Source organism: Brassica rapa, chromosome A03 (assembly GCF_000309985.2).
Source record: "Brassica rapa cultivar Chiifu-401-42 chromosome A03, CAAS_Brap_v3.01, whole genome shotgun sequence".
Lineage (NCBI taxonomy): Eukaryota > Viridiplantae > Streptophyta > Magnoliopsida > Brassicales > Brassicaceae > Brassica > Brassica rapa.
In genome coordinates this window covers 28,907,636-28,926,869 of record NC_024797.2, presented here as the reverse complement: position 1 = coordinate 28,926,869, position 19,234 = coordinate 28,907,636, and the positions used below count along the sequence as shown (strand labels likewise).

At 34.3% G+C, this 19,234-nt stretch overlaps 4 protein-coding genes across 8 annotated transcripts; 1 reads left to right on the top strand and 3 right to left on the bottom strand.

Annotated features, from left to right (window-relative positions):
• Positions 1–528: 528 nt before the first annotated feature.
• Positions 529–1,713, bottom strand: LOC103861925 (defensin-like protein 182). Its single transcript, XM_009139638.3, has 2 exons — positions 1,142–1,713; positions 529–993 (listed from the first exon to the last, which is right to left on the bottom strand). Exons 1-2 carry the CDS (start codon positions 1,197–1,199, stop codon positions 668–670), a joined length of 384 nt encoding a protein of 127 aa, XP_009137886.1. The 5' UTR covers positions 1,200–1,713; the 3' UTR covers positions 529–667.
• A 3,397-nt stretch (positions 1,714–5,110) lies between these two features.
• LOC103861924 (defensin-like protein 182) lies at positions 5,111–6,081 on the bottom strand. Its single transcript, XM_009139637.2, has 2 exons — positions 5,777–6,081; positions 5,111–5,502 (listed from the first exon to the last, which is right to left on the bottom strand). Exons 1-2 carry the CDS (start codon positions 5,832–5,834, stop codon positions 5,198–5,200), a joined length of 363 nt encoding a protein of 120 aa, XP_009137885.1. The 5' UTR covers positions 5,835–6,081; the 3' UTR covers positions 5,111–5,197.
• A 2,667-nt stretch (positions 6,082–8,748) lies between these two features.
• On the top strand, positions 8,749–12,087 carry LOC103861923 (glycosyltransferase BC10). Its single transcript, XM_009139636.3, has 11 exons — positions 8,749–9,433; positions 9,614–10,028; positions 10,314–10,412; positions 10,504–10,604; positions 10,688–10,759; positions 10,837–10,927; positions 11,053–11,133; positions 11,247–11,309; positions 11,372–11,494; positions 11,575–11,613; positions 11,703–12,087. The coding sequence occupies exons 2-11, from the start codon at positions 9,633–9,635 to the stop codon at positions 11,844–11,846; spliced, it is 1,209 nt and encodes a 402-aa protein (XP_009137884.1). The 5' UTR covers positions 8,749–9,433; positions 9,614–9,632; the 3' UTR covers positions 11,847–12,087.
• A 744-nt stretch (positions 12,088–12,831) lies between these two features.
• LOC103861921 (subtilisin-like protease SBT2.6) lies at positions 12,832–17,309 on the bottom strand. Of its 5 annotated transcripts, none has more exons than XM_009139634.2 (10): positions 17,077–17,309; positions 16,328–16,540; positions 16,091–16,235; positions 15,608–16,005; positions 15,441–15,536; positions 15,278–15,350; positions 14,901–15,186; positions 14,501–14,826; positions 13,932–14,199; positions 12,832–13,715 (listed from the first exon to the last, which is right to left on the bottom strand). In XM_009139634.2, the coding sequence occupies exons 2-10, from the start codon at positions 16,492–16,494 to the stop codon at positions 13,024–13,026; spliced, it is 2,451 nt and encodes an 816-aa protein (XP_009137882.1). In that variant the 5' UTR covers positions 16,495–16,540; positions 17,077–17,309; the 3' UTR covers positions 12,832–13,023. The 5 variants fall into 5 exon arrangements, with proteins under 5 accessions (XP_009137882.1, XP_033142258.1, XP_009137881.1 ...); XM_033286367.1 differs by having other exon boundaries at positions 16,328–16,544; positions 17,075–17,272; XM_009139633.3 differs by lacking the exon at positions 17,077–17,309 and adding an exon at positions 16,620–16,787.
• Positions 17,310–19,234: the final 1,925 nt, after the last annotated feature.

Here is a 19,234-nt window from a genome sequence, read left to right as displayed (position 1 = left end):
AAAATCACATGGATACATATGATATTTTGAAAATTGAGTCTAATGAATAAAAATGAATAAAATTCACCTCCCAATAACACTAGATTTAGTTAAAATTAGAGAATCAATAATAACTAAACTTTTTGAATAATAAATAATTTGAATGAATTTTGAAAATTCGTATACCAACAACGATGGATTCTATTAAGATTTTTGAAATCCAAGAATCAGTAATAATAAAATCTCAAAATTTTCAAAGTTTAATGAGTTTAGAACATTTCTGGTTGCTTCATAATATACAGATTTTAGAGGAGATATCCATGTGTACGTACAACATTATTATTTTTTGTAACATAAAAATCTACGTACAACATTATTGGGTGGTCACGTTTTTGTATTTTGAAATAAAGGGTTATGCTTTGATTTATTTAGTTCATTCGCGATGTCTCAAGATATATTGTCGTAATTTACGATGATTACAAGTTTACAACGATTCATTTGCACGAGAAACTAAACAATATGTACTAAAAAATTGTTTGAAAAAAGATGTAATAAGAAAACTTAGCTATGTTGATCAATTCAATTCATAAAATCAACGCCATCCACAAACCAATAATAATGGAAATTGTTATTATTTTATCATCGTTCCACATAAAAAATAGTCGGTTTACAATTTTGTCAGCCAGCTTTAACAAGGATACTTGCACTGGCAAACACTAGTATTACCGAGGGTGAAACACATCCCACTTCCACCTGTAAACTTAAGTGCACAGTTAATATCGCAACATTTTTGGGGACACCTTACACTACATAAACCGGCCCCACCATTGCAAGTATTGAGTGGAGTCAGCGAGGGTGGTTCACATTGGTAGTGGCACATGCACATAGGCATCCCAGTATGGGTTTCACATTCTCCTTGGCCTGATGGCCCGTGTTTGGACTTGCATCTCTGCTCGCAGTAGTCGCAAGTGTATAGTCTATCGACGCACATATCTGCTCTAGTCTGATTCACAACTGTAACATTGTATACATTGTATATACATTATTAAACTTACCATAAAATAAATGTGATCACAAAATTATATTAAAGAACTTTTGAAACTGTATGAAAAATGCGGCAAATAAATAAAATAAACATAACAATTGAGAGATATAATAATACCTGAGGCAGAAATGATAAGTAGGCTGACAAGTAATACAAGTGGAATTATTCTCTCCATAATTTCACGTTTACTAGTTTTCTTCTAAGCTTATCTTTCTCTGAGGTATTTGTTTGTATATTGTCGGGACATTTGTTATCTATTTAAAGGCAATATGTAGACTCCAACCTAAAGATTGTTTTTTTCAAGTAAGGACATTTTTTTTCCGTCCGTTATAAAATAAAGTTATTATGATGGTCTTTTGTTGGGTCAATACTATGATGATCTTGACAAATACACTGATTTATTGCTAAAACGGTATGGTCAATAAAGGTACTTCCGTATAAATATTATTCTCTGTCGTCAAATGAGATTTTATGCCGAAAGTGTGAGAGAAATAGATGATGATCTGACCAAAAAAAGTTCTCAAATAACTCTTATTACAGATATATATTTAGCACTTTTTGTTAGATTTTTAACAAAATAGCGACATCTCTAAAAAGATACTACTAAACAGAGAAATATCTTTTTGTCAATGCAAATCATTTATTCATCAATACGTTTTTTGTTTTTGAATTTACCGCTTTTGATGTTTGCTGCAGAAAGTAAGTCACCCCCCCCCCCCGTTATAAAATAAAGGGTGAATTGGTTTAAAACCCTAAAAAAATGAAAATACCAATGATGTGACTAGTTTGTGTCTATGGAAAAAGGTATAACATTGTGGGATTTAGGGTATTTGGTTAATTAGGGTAAAAGTTTAGTGTATGGGGTGCAATTTCTCTAAAATAAAGTTATTATGATGGTCTTTTGTTGGGTCAATACTATGATGATCTTGACAAATACACTGATTTATTGCTAAAACGGTATGGTCAATAAAGGTACTTCTGTATAAATATTATTCTCTGTCGTCAAATGAGATTTTATGCCGAAAGTGTGAGAGAAATAGATGATGATCTGACCAAAAAAAGTTCTCAAATAACTCTTATTACAGATATATATTTAGCACTTTTTGTTAGATTTTTAACAAAATAGCGACATCTCTAAAAAGATACTACTAAACAGAGAAATATCTTTTTGTCAATGCAAATCATTTATTCATCAATACGTTTTTTGTTTTTGAATTTACCGCTTTTGATGTTTGCTGCAGAAAGTAAGTCACCCCCCCCCCCCCCCGTTATAAAATAAAGGGTGAATTGGTTTAAAACCCTAAAAAAATGAAAATACCAATGATGTGACTAGTTTGTGTCTATGGAAAAAGGTATAACATTGTGGGATTTAGGGTATTTGGTTAATTAGGGTAAAAGTTTAGTGTATGGGGTGCAATTTCTCTAAAATAAAGTTATTATGATGGTCTTTTGTTGGGTCAATACTATGATGATCTTGACAAATACACTGATTTATTGCTAAAACGGTATGGTCAATAAAGGTACTTCCGTATAAATATTATTCTCTGTCGTCAAATGAGATTTTACGCCGAAAGTGTGAGAGAAATAGATGATGATCTGACCAAAAAAAGTTCTCAAATAACTCTTATTACAGATATATATTTAGCATTTTTCGTTTAACAAAATAGCGACATCTCTAAAAAGATACTACTAAACAGAGAAATATTTTTTTGTCAATGCAAATCATTTATTCATCAATACGTTTTTTGTTTTTGAATTTACCGCTTTTGATGTTTGCTGCAGAAAGTAAGTCACCCCCCCCCTCCCCCCAAAAAAAAAACACTGTGCACACGTTCTTTATGTTCAAACATCAGTTCTAAATAAACAACCAATCCACAATGGTAACCAGCTCTAGCAAGGGTACTTAGTACTAACATTGACAAAACGAGTACTAATATCAATGATATTACATATTCCATGCGCACCTTTAGGGCATGATTAACTCCGGTGTCTTAGCCGGAGTCCTTAACTTATGATTTGACACATTTTTAACACTTTTCAGCTAAGAGACGGTTCTTATATCTCTTATTTAAGAGACAGTTCTTAAACTTTCTTAGTTAAAATCTAAGAAAAGTTAAGAACCGTCTTTTAGCCGAAACTAAAAACTCCAGTTAAGAGACTGGTGTTATTGATGGTCTTATACCTTCTTGCACAATTCATGTCACATTGTCGGGGCATTATCCAATGCATAAACTAGTTCTATTGCAATTATTTTTCCAATGCGAAAAGGCGGCGGGGGATAGTGGTTGACATTGGTAATAACCAGAACCCGTCCTTGGGCCTAGTCAAGTCAAGGAAGCATCGGTTTCCGACCGACGTACTTATATATATATTGCTGCCACATTATTCTAAAATACTGTCTTAGTCTAGTGGTGTAACATTAAATATATAGACTTGTCATAGATAACCCCGGTTCAAGACTTCTCTAGCTAGTCTCCTAAACTCTAGGATCGACTCTGGTAATAAGCTCCCCCCCCCCCCTCCCCCTGGTCGCAGCCACTTTGGCTCAATGTTTCCTGTTTTGTTTTGCATTTCTCGTACGTAGCTAGACCATCCTTACACGGACATGATAGGATAAATAGTATTTATACTTTAGCCAAAAACACTTTAAATCATCCATTTTATTGAATAGTTTTATAAAAAAATATAATTCATTAGAAGACTGAGAGATTTTAAAGCAATGCAGAATTTGGACTCATGTAAAGTGGACATGGGTAGATACAATCATACAAACATATCTTCTAATACCACCGTGAGAAGAAACTGTAGCTGGTCCAAATCTATCCTTGCATGTGGCACCACATTTATCAAGAAACTAGGTGTTTGCTTCACCATGTATATAAATTAAAATTTTAAAATTTAAATTATATTAAAAATAAATTTTTGATTAGTTTTAAATTTTATTATTTTATACAATATTTAATATTTAATTTAATTTAATTATATGTACAAATGAAGATAAAATAAATATTTTAAATTTAAATTTAAATTAATATAATTATATGTATGTATATATCTTAAATTATAATCAGAAATTTTTAATCTATTTTTTGATTAAATATATTTAACAAAATTCTATAAAATTCTATAATTAGATAAAATTTCGAAAATTATAGAAAATCGTTTATATTTGTATCTCTTCTATTATATCATTTGTTGTTATATTAATGGTGGTATATAATTTGTTACCATATTTTAAAAAACTTACCAAAATTATAAATTAACATTAAATATAAATGTCCATGTCACAATTAGCTTCAAACCATGTCATTATTGTTAGTATGTCTTGTCATCATTTTTCTTTCAAAATCAGTATGTTGATGACACATAGCAAATCACTTCTCAAATAATATATCAAAAAAATGTTTTTACAATTAGATAATATAGAAAATATTAGTATTTTGAGAAATTCCTACTTCAAACAAGAAAACTTATAATATATGAATTATCAAAATATTTTCATAAGTATTAACTATATAGTTTTAAAATAATCAAATAATTTAAAATATTATTCATAAACTGAGATACCTAAAAATGAATTATCAGAATACTTTTATCCAGAATATTTAAAATTATCTGAATTATTCAAATTTTTATCCGAAACACCCCCCCCCCCCCCCCTAAAAAAAAATATTGATATTTAATATGAAAACCCGAATTTTTGGAATTTTAAATCGAATTAACCAAAAAAACGGGAACCAAATAGGATCCAAAATTACTTCAAATATCAGTTGGTTTCCAATTTTGTTTCCCGAACATAACCAAAAACTAAAATAACTAAACTGAAACCAATTCGGATTTTCTAAATACCCAATGGATTCTAAACTTCTAGAACCGAAGAACCAAACTAGAACTGAACCAAAAACTGAATGTTCAAGGCTAATCAAAGTATTAAATTTATTTTGGATGTAGGACTTAAATGGTTATCATATAATTTTGGATGCGTCTGTTCGGTGTCAGAATTTTTGTTGATTCACTATATCATGCTTACCAAAATATAGGAAACTGATTCAGTTCCAGTTCACAGAAAGTCCATCCACAAACCTAGAAATGATAAAATAATTTTATATATTATCTCATTATTATGGTTACAATCAAAGAAAACCATCTGGATTAAAAATTCATCAACCGATTCTAACAAGGGTACTCACATTGGCACAAACTAAAATTACCAAGCGTGACACAAGATCCATGTCCACCATTAAACTTTGTTGCACAATTCGTATCACAGCATTTTTCAGGACAATTCTGAGAACAGAGACCAGCCCCACCGTTGCATACTTTAGGCGGTGAAGGTGGGCACTCGTAGATGCATAAGCACTGCGAATTCCCACATTGGGTGTTAACTGATGGTCCGAATTTGGCCAGGCATTTCTGGTCACAGTTCTCACAAGGGCCTTCAGTCTCAACGCATGTTCCTGCTCTACTCTGATTTACAACTGCAACATTTGAATACATTATTAAAAAAAAGTACACTAAACATATTATTATCGTTATACCTGTTAGATTTGTATTATTAATGATTTTCACATATTATATCTTACATACCTTATCCTTATAAAAATTAATCCTTCCAAAAAGACATCATATAACAATTACACTAACATCTTCTTTTTTCTGAAGAAGTGATTTTCGGCAGTATCAAAATTTGTTATTGTGATCACATAATCATATATGAAACTGTAAGTTTATCGAATGTATGTAAAACAATACCTGAGGTAAATATGATAAGAAAGTTAACAAGGAATACAAGAGAAGTTGTCCTCTGCATTTTTTCACGTTTTCTAGTTTTCTTCTAAACCTCTTTCTCTGAGGTAAATAGTTCGCATATCATTGGGGAATATTAGATAATCCATTTTATAGCAAACCAAAGATTTCACAATAAACATATTGTTCCTGATTTATTTCCAAAATAGCATGATAATTTACAATACATAAATAGCTAAATAAGTAAATAAAAATCTTGCAATGCTTAAAATAAAACAGGAAAAATATCCCACCCGATTTATTGCTAAATATTATTCTCGGTCGTCAAATGAGATTTTATGCCGTAAGTGTGAGAGCTGTACCAAAAAAAGTTCTTAAAATCACTCTTATAATCTCTCTCATATGTAACACATGTACACAAACTAAAGCTTCCCCACTGCAGTAATCTGTCAAGCTCCAAAATCTTGAGCCTACAAACAGGAAAAATAGTGTTTGACATTGGTAATAAGACGTGCATAATGCCACCCCTCCCCAAACACTATGGTCGCAGCCACTTTGGCTCAATGGTTCCGGTTTTGTTTAGCATTTATCGTTTCTAGCTAGACCATCTTTACACGGGCATGATAGGAAAAACAAGATTTATACTGTTGCCAAAAACATTTTTATTTATCCATTTTTATTGAAGAGAGTTTTATAACAATATAATTCATGTAGAAGACTGAGAGATTTTAAAGCAATACAGAATTCGGACTCATGTCAAGTGGACATGGGTAGATACAAACACATCTTCTAATACCACCGTCCGGCTCAAATAAAGAACGTGTAGCTGGTCCAAATCTATCCTTGCATGTGGCCAGTGCCGGTCCTCAGCACATACCCAAGAAACATTTGCATGGGGCCTATTTTTGTGGGGTTAACTCTTTTGTTTTTCTCCCAAATAAAATAAATACTATTATATGCAAACATATATCAAACTAATATATTATTGTATAATAAACTAATTAAATAAATATAATATGTATAAATAAACATTATCATATGCAATTTTCTGGTTGTTTTTTTTAAGAACCTTATCAACATTATAGCATAATTTTTTTTTCTAGAACTAGTTTTTTGCTATTTAACATTTTTAATAGCATTTTTAAAATATTTAATTTATTTATAATTTTTGTATTGGGCCGCGGAAATGTCAGGACCAGCCCTGCATGTGGCACCACAGGTGACACCACATTCATCAAGAATTGTCAAACAACTCATATTTTGCTGAACTGTATCAAACACAAACGTTTTAACAATTAGATAAAATAGAAAGTATAAGTATTTAGGAGAAACTACTACTTCAAACCTGAAAACTTATAATATATGCTAAGAGGAGAAACTACTACTTCAGACCTGAAAACTTATAATATATGTATGCTAAGATATATAATAGAAATGAAATATTATAAATGCTAATGTTAATTAAGGCTAACACAACAAAAAAACTACAACATTTAGGACATGCTAATAAATACCGTAGAAATTAAATAATATTATTAAAAATTTGTTTTTAAATAATTATGAATAAATTTAAGATAAATGCATACCTAAAGAAAACATGATAATACTGATCATTGGGAACACAAGCGAAGAAGTTATCTTGATCATATTTGGGTTTTTAATCTTAAAGCAAATTTTCAATAAAGTGAATTTCGTTGATAGATTCAGAATTTGGATACCACCAAAAGGGCTTTTATATCATTATGCGGTCACTAAGTCTTAGAAATACAATTCTTTACCATGTTAACCAGAATTTTATTTAGCAGTAACTTCATGTTTACAACATACATAAATATGGAAACTCACTCATATCATGTTTTTCTTTTTCGTAAAAATGTTAAGTAACTCATATCATGTTGAATATGATAGTTTGGGACAATGTTCTAAAATACGGCTTCTGCAGGCGCCTGTGCGTTCAATATACGCTATGCGGTTAGTCAACGTACCGTAATCATCATATGTTCCATGATATACGGTTTGATATAAAGCGGTGTATATACGGCCGCATATAGCCCGCGTAGTCCGTATAATCTTACTGTATATGCGTTTGTTTTGACTTTTTTCTTAAAAATAAAAGTTGAACGAAGTTCAATCAACCTTAGTAACTAACATTTTAATATAAAATAAGAAACATTTAACCCTAACTCACAACTCACGTAATTCACTATTTTTTTTAGTTTTCTAGCTGCAAAATAAAACTAAAGTCTGTTGTCTTCCTTTACCACTATCTCTTTCTATTTCAAGCAAAGATAAAAATTTATTGTGTTGATTTGTGTTCTCTTTATGTTCACTTTTGTTTCTATGTCTATGTTGATGTTCTGAAAAAAAATGTTGATGTTCTGAAAAATGCAATAATATTTCAACGTAGTTTGGTATGGCTGCATTAAAAAAATGTTGATGTTCTAAAATATATATATATATATATATATCCGCGTAGGTCCGTTTAGGCGTCCGCGTATACAGTTAGGCGCTAGGCGATATGTCACCGCATAGAGAACGCATAGCTTATTTTAAAACACTGGTTTTTGGGAAGATAATAAAGTATAGGAATTACAGTATTGTGATAAGCTTTCTTTTTCAATATCACTAGAAGAGTTTAATTTCAAAGTCTTCAATCCTCAATCAATAAAAAAATATAAATACACACAAATTAGAAAATTATTTTTTGAACCAAACATTTAGGCTTACTAGTTATTATCTGAATACTTGTAAATTGTTAGCTAACTACATATTATTTTCCTTGCCATGGATATATTTGAATCCATGGGGTTTAGAGCATGTGCATCAGTGAACCCCATGAAAGGGGTTCACAAATTTTTTTTTACTGTTTGATTTTTGTTTTTAAAAAAAAAAAAAAAAAATTAATTAATCGGACCAATCACGGGCCGCCACGTGTCGTGGAGCCCGCGCTACAGTGATGAACTAGGTTCACTGGGAAGAGCTTGGGAGAGACAGGTTCATTACTAATTCATTATTATAATATTTTTTTTTTTTTGGGAATCTGTGTGAACCCCCATAAGTTCACTAATGGGGGTGCTCTTATAGGCTAGGAGTCTAGGACCGAACGCAACTACAATCCTACGCTCATGACGCTGCATGGATGCGAAAGTGATAGACGTGCGAGTGTTCCATGCGCATTTTTAATAAAATTAGTTTCTTTTTTCAGCCACAATCGTCTAAAAAATAATGTAAAATTTCCAAGAGCTCTTATGTGGCCATCATAAAAATTAAAATGTCATATGGTTGGTAATAATAATAAAGCGATAATCATTTATTCATGCTCTGCCTCAAAAAGTTGCATCCCCTGTTTCTCTCGAACCGAATTGGCATCTTCTTCTTCATCATCATCATTACTTTATCTGTAGCGCATTTTCTTCATTCCACGGCGAGAGATAGAGGGAGATCAGATAGAAAAGGAAACGAATCCATGAGAGGAAAGTTTTGAAAACTGCCAAGAGATTCTTGTTTACATGCGTGCATTAACATACGATTATACATAATTACACGTTTCATTTGCGTACGTAACACTCAGGTGTTTGAAAGTTTCTCGCAGATCGGGAGATGGACAAGATAATATAAATCTTGCGACTGGATCTGGTTCACATTCTTCACATCGTTTTGGATGTTAGTAGCTTCCTTCTTCGTGTTTCTTGTTTTATATATTTTGGATTAAAATATACATCATTGTCTCTATTTCTAACTTTACAGGTTTTGATTCGGACAAGAATCATATTGATTAGCTTTGTTCATCTTACATTAGGCTCTAAATGTGAAGATATTTTTTTTTGTTGTGGCAATCTGCAGATAGAGTTTTGATGAGGAGATGAAGGCAGCTAAAAGGTGGAGTGTAGGAAACCTAGCGTCATTGCCTGGAGCTCGCCACCGTGCTCCTGCAAGAAGACGACTATGGATCATCATGGCGCTTTCACTGATCATCATGACGCTTTCACTGATCACCATGCTGGCTATAATGGCTTACATGTACCCACATCACAGCAAACGTGCTTGTTATATGATTTCATCAAGGGGATGCAAGGCTTTAGCTGATTGGCTTCCACCTTCTCTGAGGGAGTATTCTGACGATGAGATTGCTGCACGAGTAGTGATTAGAGAAATAATGAGTAATGCTCCTGTTATAAGAAGGGATTCCAAGATTGCATTCATGTTCTTGACTCCTGGTACATTGCCTTTTGAGAGACTTTGGGACATCTTTTTCCAGGTACACTTTTGTTCTTACAAACTGCAATGTCTTCTTCATAAACTGTGTCAGCTTTCTTTGGTAAGTGTGACACTTGAATATGCTTTATAATGAACTTGCAATGTCATTTAAGGGGCTATAAACATTTTTAGATTAATCTTAGTTAAAAAAATTATAGAGTTTAGGGGTCATTCGTTCGATCTATATATAATAGCTCTTTAAAATATGGGGCCAAAGGCGAATGTTTCATCCGACTGTGTCCAGAACTGGTTATGCTTGTTTTAGAATCTTGTCTCTTTATTACAGGGCCATGAAGGGAAGTTCTCTGTTTATATACATGCATCAAAGGAAAGGCCAGTTCACCAGAGTCATTACTTTGCCAACCGCGAAATTCGCAGTGATGAGGTTATCTTCTTTTATAAACCACTATCTTTGGAGATTTCATATTCATTTAGCATCCACTGACATATTAGTTAATGTGGATTTTCATGTGCAGGTGGTGTGGGGAAGAATATCAATGGTTGATGCAGAGAGAAGGTTGTTAGCTAATGCTCTTAGAGACCCTGCAAACCAGCAATTTGTTTTACTCTCTGAGAGGTGCTTTCTTGATGTCCACCAAACTTTTCTCATTCATCACTTTCAAGTTTGCCTAAACCATTTGAGTGTTAATGGTTTTGCAGTTGTGTACCACTTCGAAGTTTTGAGTACATGTACAATTACCTGATGTACAGCAATCTCAGCTATGTTGACTGGTAAGAAGTCATGTTTCATCTCTTAGTCACTCTTCTTCCCCAACTTCTTTATAATATGATCACCTTGTATTCTTCAGCTTTGACGATCCAGGTCAACATGGATCCGGCAGACATATGGATCACATGTTGCCTGAAATTCCAAAAAAGTATTTTCGAAAGGGTGCACAGGTAAAACACTTGTGATTGGTCCAGTAACTATTCTCACCTTATAAGGAATTGGTTCTGTTTCAATGCTGCTACATTTTGGACTCATAACTATTCCTTGTTAGTGATGAATTAGTGTTACTGTGCAGTGGTTCACCATGAAGAGACAACACGCTATAGTAATCATGGCAGATAGTCTTTACTACTCTAGGTTTCGAGATTACTGTGGGGTGAGTATCAGCTAAACTCCCCACAAATAAATGTTCATTAACTTACAAGGACACAAGATCAATGAGAGTGACCACTCACCAATGTAAGACACTTTTAATTTTGTTTTCTTCAGCCAGGTATAGAGAACAACAAGAACTGCATAGCTGATGAACACTATCTGCCAACATTCTTTCATGTAAGAAAAGAATCAATCCCTTAGTTTCTCTTCATCTCTTATATATATATTCCGGTTTGCAGATGCTTGATCCGGGTGGTATTTCTAACTGGAGTGTAACACAAGTTGATTGGTCTGAGAGACAGTGGCACCCCAAAACATACATGCCTGAGGATGTCACACATGAGTTACTAAACAACCTCACGGTACATAAAATCATATAACCAAAAGATATATCATCTTTGCATCAGTGCTCTTAAAAAGTTTTTGATTGGTCCATCTGCAGTCTGCTGACACAGTCGCACATGTCACAAGTGTTGGAATGGTACGCACTTTCAGAACCATGTCTTAGCTCTGATCTTTATCCAAGATTCTATGCAACACAACACCTTTTATTTGGTTAATTAACAACAGGGTGAAGAATTATGGATGCCTTGTATGTGGAACGGAATCAAAAGACCTTGCTTCTTGTTTGGAAGGAAGTTTCATCCAGACACGCTTGATAAACTCTTGGATCTCTTCTCAAACTACACAAGATCGGTCTCTTGGCATTTGTGATTTAAAAGGATATTTCTTCTATACACAATTAAGATTCTTCTAACACTTTAGCGACAAATTTAGAAGCTTATGAAGGTATTGAGAACTTCTTTTCAATTGATGCTTTCGTTTAGTTGGAGGGAGACGTTGAATTCATTCTTTTATTTTTATCCACACTGTTTTACGTTATATACTTATCTCATATTTCTCCTTCGGCTGTTGTGAAAAAAAAAAAAATAGATTTTTTTTTTAGATAGATTTATATTATTGTTCAGATTGATGGTGAAGCAAACTTATACAGGTTTATAGAGTTTCTATACATATATATTTGGTATTCGTTTTTGAGTCTTGACCTCAAATATTTTATAGAACATATATATATTATTATATATATATATATATATGTTCATGGTTTTTGAGTAGTGATCTTAAACATTTATTAATTGCTTTAAGCCTTTAACCAAAGAAACGTCCTAACATGCAACTACTCTTCTTTGAGATTATAACCACGTCGAAACAATGTAGATTTTAAACAACTAACAATTTATCTAGACTCGACCAAACCTCTCTTAGGATCTCCATTGTATTTGTAGCCCTCCATGTTTGCATCTTTCGACAAAAGGTTTAAGATGGAGCAGATGTGACTCATGGGAAGATATGCAGATGAAGTCCCACGATGTAGATTTTTAGCTGGATTTTGTCCATACTGCAACGTTTCATTTCTCATTTGGATCAGAGTTGTCCATAGACGTGAAGAATGTATTCTAGAAGTCGATTAAACCGGGTGCTTTCTGCTCAAGTCACGGTTAATCAGAACACATCTGGTGCAAACCTTCAAGAAAATGGTCTTCACATCTAGCGACAGCTATGCTCCATCTGAGAAGTGGAACGTTACAACTGCTTAAGCCAACCTGCACTTGTGACCAATTCCAAGTAGATCATGAGCAAAATGACCTACTCGGTTACTTGCATGCTACGCTTCTAAACAAACATGGTACCAGAAGTAGAAAGATAATTATATCATATAATTATATTACTATTATCTCCTCAAGGTTCTTATAAAACAAACAAATATTACTAATTATACAAACTGTGTTATTCCTTTTTTACTCAGACAAAACTAACTTTTATTATTATTATTACTGCGTATTACAAAAATAACAATAATAATATTACAAAAACCTCACATTCATTTTCTTCATCGCTTTTGTCCCAAGGCAACCACTGGGAGACTCACTTTATGCCCTCGGCTACCTTTCAACGTAACCTCTCCGAAGCTATAAACTCCGGTCACCGATCTCACCGTCAGAGTCACCGAGAACTCTCTAGAAGCTCCTGCTCTAAGCGTCATCGCAGGAGGACTCACTTCGATAGCAATAGATGGCTCCATTCTCGATGTGATCGTGTAGGTTTCCTCCTCTTCCGCAACATTCGTCACTCTCCTGGTCACGGTCTGTGTTCTCACCAGATGAGAGACGGCTATAGACGGCGAGTTGAAGTTCGAAGGATGCCTCATTTTGTAATTGCAGGGAGTGTTCGTGAAGTTCCTTATCTCGTGAGCGTTGATACCTGGCGTGGTGCACAAGAAACCTAAGTAGTCTTCGTAGCCTGCATCGAAGACGAGACCAGGGTCTAGAGCAGCGCTTGGATTGACGTGACCGCTTCCATAATCAAACGGAGTTGCTTTGACAAGCGTCATTGTCTCTGTTTCGGAGTACTGCTGCGCTTGGAGAGGCCTTCCTGCTCGGTCCATGACCGTTGAAGTCGTCATCAGAGCTGATTTGATAGCGGCTGGACTCCATTGAGGATGCTTCTGCTTCACCAGTGCAGCTATGCCCGCGATGTGTGGTGCAGCCATGCTTGTGCCAGAGATTAGTGCAAATCCTTCGCCTGCTCAAGAGTGGAAAAAACTAAACATTTGGTTTCTTGGCAATGTTTTAAAAATCAGTCTAGGCGGCAAATCGGTCATAGCGATTTTCTTAAAATCCGATTTAAGCGGTTCAAATTGGTTTAAGCCGTCCTAAATTAGTTAAAATCGGTTTAAACTGGTCTAATTCGGTTTAAGTACTTGTGTATGATTCAGACAGGGTTTCAGGAAATGCTTACCGACATAGTTAGCCTCGTCTGTTCCATTTTGAGACCAAGCAGACCAGATCAAAGAGCCTGGAGCAAGAATGTCTGGTTTGAGGAGATCAGCATCCTGAAAGCTGAAGTCTTTGGTGTTGGGCCCTCTAGCTGAGAACAGAGCCACTTCAGGTGCTGATTTGTGAAGAATGGGTTCCAAACCGTCTCCTATGCTTCCTTCAGCATTAAAGCTCTTTACTCTTCCCATCCAGTCTCTTGATGTTGTCACATTGTAGTAATCAATCAAATCCTACAGAAAGAAAATAAAAACAATACCAAGTTGAGAAAACGAGGACTAAGTGTTTGGACCCAAAATTTTATCGATATTAATTGATTCCTAACACTGTTAACAAACCAAAAACCGAAATAACCAAACTGAAACCGAGCCAAATTTCATAAATAACCAAACAGTTTCTATATCTGTAGAACCGAAAACCGAAATAACCGGACAAAAATTCATAAACAACTGAACAATTCTTATATCTATAGGAACCAAAAAACCAAAAAAACGAACCAAAAACTAAATGCTGAAGCCTAGAGACTGTATTTACCATTGACTTGGAGACATCTGTAATGAGGATCCCTGGAATGCCAGAAGGGACAGGATCAAACTTCGTTCCTGGAGAAACATTCTCAACAACAAGAACAAAACCAGCGGCTCCAAGATGCCTAGCAGTTTCAGCAACTTTCTTGATGGAAGCCGAACCAGCAACAAAGTTAAAAGAATATCCACAAAGCAGAATGTTTCCTTCAACCAACTTTTTATTCAAAACCTCTGGCTTCTGGCAATCTGAAGGATTGTATCTCACACCAGAAGAACCAAGCAGAACATCGTTTGCTGAAACCATCTTGTAAGAACGGTGAGGCCTAGTAGAAGCTGCACAAACACACACATGTTATAATCAAAGGAATGTTCCACAAAGCAGAACATAGAAAAGGAGAGAAGCTTACGAGATAATCCTATTCCAGCAAGCATTTTTCCATTTCCAAGGGTGAGATGGTTCTTGTATCTGCGGTCATCAATTGCAGCAGCAACAGTAGTTATCCAAGGGCTGTACGAAACCAGAGTTTTCGGAAAGGGACCTCCGTTTCCAGCAGCTTGAGCAACAAACACACCAGCTTTCACGGCTCCAAGAAGCGTAGCATCGAATGGGTTCAAGAACGTTGTCTTTGTAGTAGTTGGAGGACTGTTTGGACCAACGGAGAGGCTCAATATATCAACTCCATCATGAACAGCCTGCTCACAAAAGCATACCACATAATAAATGAGCAAAGAGTTTTGAAAGAGGGAGCATCATCTCATCATACAGTGCTAAGTTATTGCTTACCTGATCAATGGCAGCAACCACATCAGATACAAACCCTCCGAAAAGCCGATAGAGAGCTTTGTAAACAGCAATCCTGCAACAACAAAAAAAAACAGCATTTCACTTATAAAGACACGCAAAGAGAACGAGTTCAAAGCCATCAGTTTAGAAATTATCTATCTACCTAGCACGAGGAGCCATCCCACTTGCTTTTCCAAACTCATAGCCATGCATCCTCACCGGAACACCGTTATTCCCAGCTGCAATAGCTGCCGTATGACTGAAAAAGGCCAAACCATATCCAATTAAGCAACAAAGTCAATCTTGTGGAATCATAATTATAAGACGAACCTTCCATGTCCATCACCATCCATCGGTGAAGCAAAGTCAACATCAGGGTTAAAAGCACCAGCAGCTTTAGCAGCTTCAGCGAAATGCTGAGCTCCAATGATCTTCCCGTTGCAGAAGCTAAGCTTAGTGCGAGGATCATCTTCGCATTTCCCTTTGTAGCTAGGATGAGGACCATAAGGCACCGAGGTATGGTGAGAGGCAAAGCTAGGGTGATGTGGGAAAATCCCAGAGTCTATAAAGCCAATGACAATATCTTCTCCTGCTCTGTCGTAACCGCCACCTGTCGGCCAGACATCGGTTGGTAGTCCCAAGAACTGTGGCGTGTGTGTGGTGAGCTTCCTCACTTTCCAGTCTCTGCTCACAGACTTCACACCGGGCGAGCGGCGAAGCATCTCCGCCTACTAATGTAGAGGAATGGTGTAAGCAACTACGAGATACATACTCAAATGAAAGTAGTAGAGACAATCTTGAATCAGGTTTCACCTGATCAGGGGAGAGATGAGCTGCGAAGCCATTGATGAGGTGTTTGTAGCTGTAGAGCTTTTTGTATGATCCTTCCTTAAAGAGCATTCCGAGAAGCATATCATGTTTCCTCTCAAGGTGACGCCCATATGAAGTCACCAGCTCACTGCAATGTAGTAACCATTAAGTATAGCCTATGGAAGCTTAGCAGCTAATAAGATTGTTCTTGAAGAAGAGAAAACACAGGCCACAGGGTACCTTGTTGTATCAATTTTCTCATCAGATTCAACAGCAGTTGCTTCAAAACCATTAACACCGCCTTTGTAACTTATGATTGGATCTCCTTCCATAGTCACAATGTAAATCTCTGCCGTCACAGTGTAGAAGATTGCGAAAAAGACTAGAACTTTACACACCATATCCATCTTGCTTCTTCTCACCAAAAAAGCACCAGCTCAGTTATGCTATAGACTAATATCAAAAAAAGAAAAGCATTAGCATCCCTGAAAGAACAAATATCTATGAACAGAAACAGTCACTTGAGAGAGACCATCACTACATAAATATTCAAAGATAACACTGATCAGCCAATCTCACACACTCAATAGAGCTTAGGTCCAAACAGTTTTGCTCTCTTCCACAGTGATAAAGGACAAAACTTTAAAAAGATGTGATTTTGCTTTAACTTTTAAGAGGAACCACGCACATGAAGAAAAAGCCAACTCCCAATTAACTCCAAAGATAGAGAGACTTTGGGGATAACTCTAACCAGCCCCACTTGAAACAAAGACAGGTACTGCAGTAGATTGGTTAAAAAAAAACCCAACCTTTTGTAGATAAACATACCAAAACAAAGCAACACATCAATGTACTTTGAGATAAGAAGAAAAATGAACACACTTTCACAAATCTTCCAAGCAAGGGATCATCTTGATTTGAATTGAAGGTTGAATGGAATATAAAAGCCAAAAAAAAATAGGATAAAGAGAGAAACTTTAACAACTTACTCTCTGATTCACGAAACGAATCAAGTAGGAAATGGTGAGATTTACGGTTTAGATCAAACCGACCAAAGATTCCAAATTTAGTCACTGTACGTGCATCAGATGTGCTGATAGATACCAATCTGATGTAAAGAGTCCTGCAATGTAAATAAGTGTGAAGTTGTCAGTGAGACATGGAAAGAGAGAGAGTGTGTGTGTGTGGGGAATTTGAGATTTAGGGTTTTTGTTCTTTTTATTATTTATTTTTAATTTTAATTATTTCTTCAATGTCAAGCAGTTTTATTCTTTTTATTAGATCCTTTTAAATGGTATAGCGAACCTCTCACGTTGAAAGTTAGAACGGTTAATATCTATAATACCCTTAATAAATTTTATATGTTATTAATTATATAATCAAAAACGAATTTTTATTAATAATATTAACTTTAAAAAAAAAATTCTTATATATTGTGTTGTTATCTTAAAACATATATTTTAATTATAAAATCTAAAAATAAAATATAGAACAATTATAATAAATTAAGTAGTTAAAGTCAATGTTATCCTTAATAAATTTTAATTAAACATATATATTTAATTAGATTTTTGTTATATATATGTTAGATTTAATTTTTTGAAAACATCAATAATAATTATGCTGGCTTTTGAACTAATTAAAAATAAACTAATGAATATTCGTAAAGCGATTAAACCCTTATATGCGGACAAGTCACCTAGTTTTAACTATTTTTCTTCAATGTCAAGCAGACAACGAACCGTGGATAATGGCAGTTCTCACATCTTTAACTTTTTTAAAAAATATTTATGTTCTTAATTAATATATACATGTAATGTAGCAAAAGAGGTTAGAGAAGAAAAGTCCAAGGAGGGATAGCAAAAGAGAGTTTGACTTAGTAATTGATGATCCGTAAAGAAAAGTAGAAAACGTTATAAAAATCATTAATTTATCTAGAGAGAGACATAAAGTAAATGTTAATGATGTTTGATTAGAATTCATTTTTCAATCACATAACGCGTTTTCCCTCCAAAATCATTATTATGAACACAGTTGATAGCACTTGATTGTGTTTCTTTTTGGATTACATTGAACATTTTTTTTACTCTATTATGGTCCTATGACATAATTATGAAGAGAAAAATGGTAGATAGTTTGTAAGAGACTCAACTGAGAATTTGGATTAGTAGTTTTAAAAATCATATGTTATTTGACTAAGTTCTAAGCTTTGATTTGTCAATATGAAAGTATTTGTAATATAGTTAAGTAAGTTGGAGGTATACGTGGTCGTATAAAGTTAAGCATCCAAAGGCACATGTGAGGGAGGGCTATGTCGTGTAGTTGAAACACATCATGTGTCATGTGACCTTTCTTCTTGTCCAAAACATTTGATTCCTTCTCTAAGTTCTCTTGCACCAACCAAAAAAACTTCCCACAGTGTTTCATTTATTAACTATTTAATGGCCTAATCTTTGGTTTAATTTGTCGACATGTGAGCATATAAGCTGAACTTGTTTTGGGATTTTTCACCGGCATTAGCACGTTAATAGAGATATAAAATGTCTATCTAATAAGTCCGTCGACGGTATCGAATGTTATAGGTTATAGATGATATCTTGTTAAATTTTAAGCGGCAAAAAAAATTATTTTTGAAGGGTTTTTAGGATTAGTTTGAGTTTTATTGTGGAACTCATCTAGTTGTATAAAAGTATTGAGTTTATTTTTTTTACAAATCAGTTGCATCATCAAATGATTGATAGATTAGTAATATGTTTAGTTTTATGCATGTTTGCATGATATGTCAATTTATATAAATATATTAGATTAATAAAGTGTTTTACAGTTAAATATACAACAACATGATTATTAAAAAAAATGTAGCTTTTCTTGATTATTACATTTGTTGGCACTGCCAAACAAAGTGTATTATTGACAAAATTCTAAAAAGTTATGATTTTTTCAAGAGAAAATATATTGATTTTATTGCATATTTTACCCTTTGATTATGGAAACAGTTGTTGATGATTATCAGAGAAACTTTGTACTGCCTTTCGGTCAAAAGGGGTTGTAGAATCAATTTGCAATGTGCGAAATCGTGACAGCTAACTTTTCGCGAGTCTACATACCATTTATTGATTATATTGAATTAGGTGTAACGACAAAAAT

What these genes read in the sequence shown, in the direction of transcription:
- LOC103861925 (XM_009139638.3), bottom strand. Translation starts at nt 1,199, where the DNA reads ATGGAGAGAATAATTCCACTTGTATTACTTGTCAGCCTACTTATCATT. An exon ending in ACTTATCATTTCTGCCTCAG is followed by an intron (nt 994 to 1,141) that starts GTATTATTATAT and finishes ACAATGTTACAG; the next exon opens with TTGTGAATCAGACTAGAGCA.
- LOC103861924 (XM_009139637.2), bottom strand. Translation starts at nt 5,834, where the DNA reads ATGCAGAGGACAACTTCTCTTGTATTCCTTGTTAACTTTCTTATCATA. An exon ending in TCTTATCATATTTACCTCAG is followed by an intron (nt 5,503 to 5,776) that starts GTATTGTTTTAC and finishes CAAATGTTGCAG; the next exon opens with TTGTAAATCAGAGTAGAGCA.
- LOC103861923 (XM_009139636.3), top strand. Translation starts at nt 9,633, where the DNA reads ATGAAGGCAGCTAAAAGGTGGAGTGTAGGAAACCTAGCGTCATTGCCT. An exon ending in TTTGTTTTACTCTCTGAGAG is followed by an intron (nt 10,605 to 10,687) that starts GTGCTTTCTTGA and finishes ATGGTTTTGCAG; the next exon opens with TTGTGTACCACTTCGAAGTT. An exon ending in ATGTCACAAGTGTTGGAATG is followed by an intron (nt 11,614 to 11,702) that starts GTACGCACTTTC and finishes AATTAACAACAG; the next exon opens with GGTGAAGAATTATGGATGCC.
- LOC103861921 (XM_009139634.2), bottom strand. Translation starts at nt 16,494, where the DNA reads ATGGATATGGTGTGTAAAGTTCTAGTCTTTTTCGCAATCTTCTACACT. An exon ending in TGGTTGCTGCCATTGATCAG is followed by an intron (nt 15,187 to 15,277) that starts GTAAGCAATAAC and finishes TTTTGTGAGCAG; the next exon opens with GCTGTTCATGATGGAGTTGA. An exon ending in AGACGAGGCTAACTATGTCG is followed by an intron (nt 13,716 to 13,931) that starts GTAAGCATTTCC and finishes ACTCTTGAGCAG; the next exon opens with GCGAAGGATTTGCACTAATC.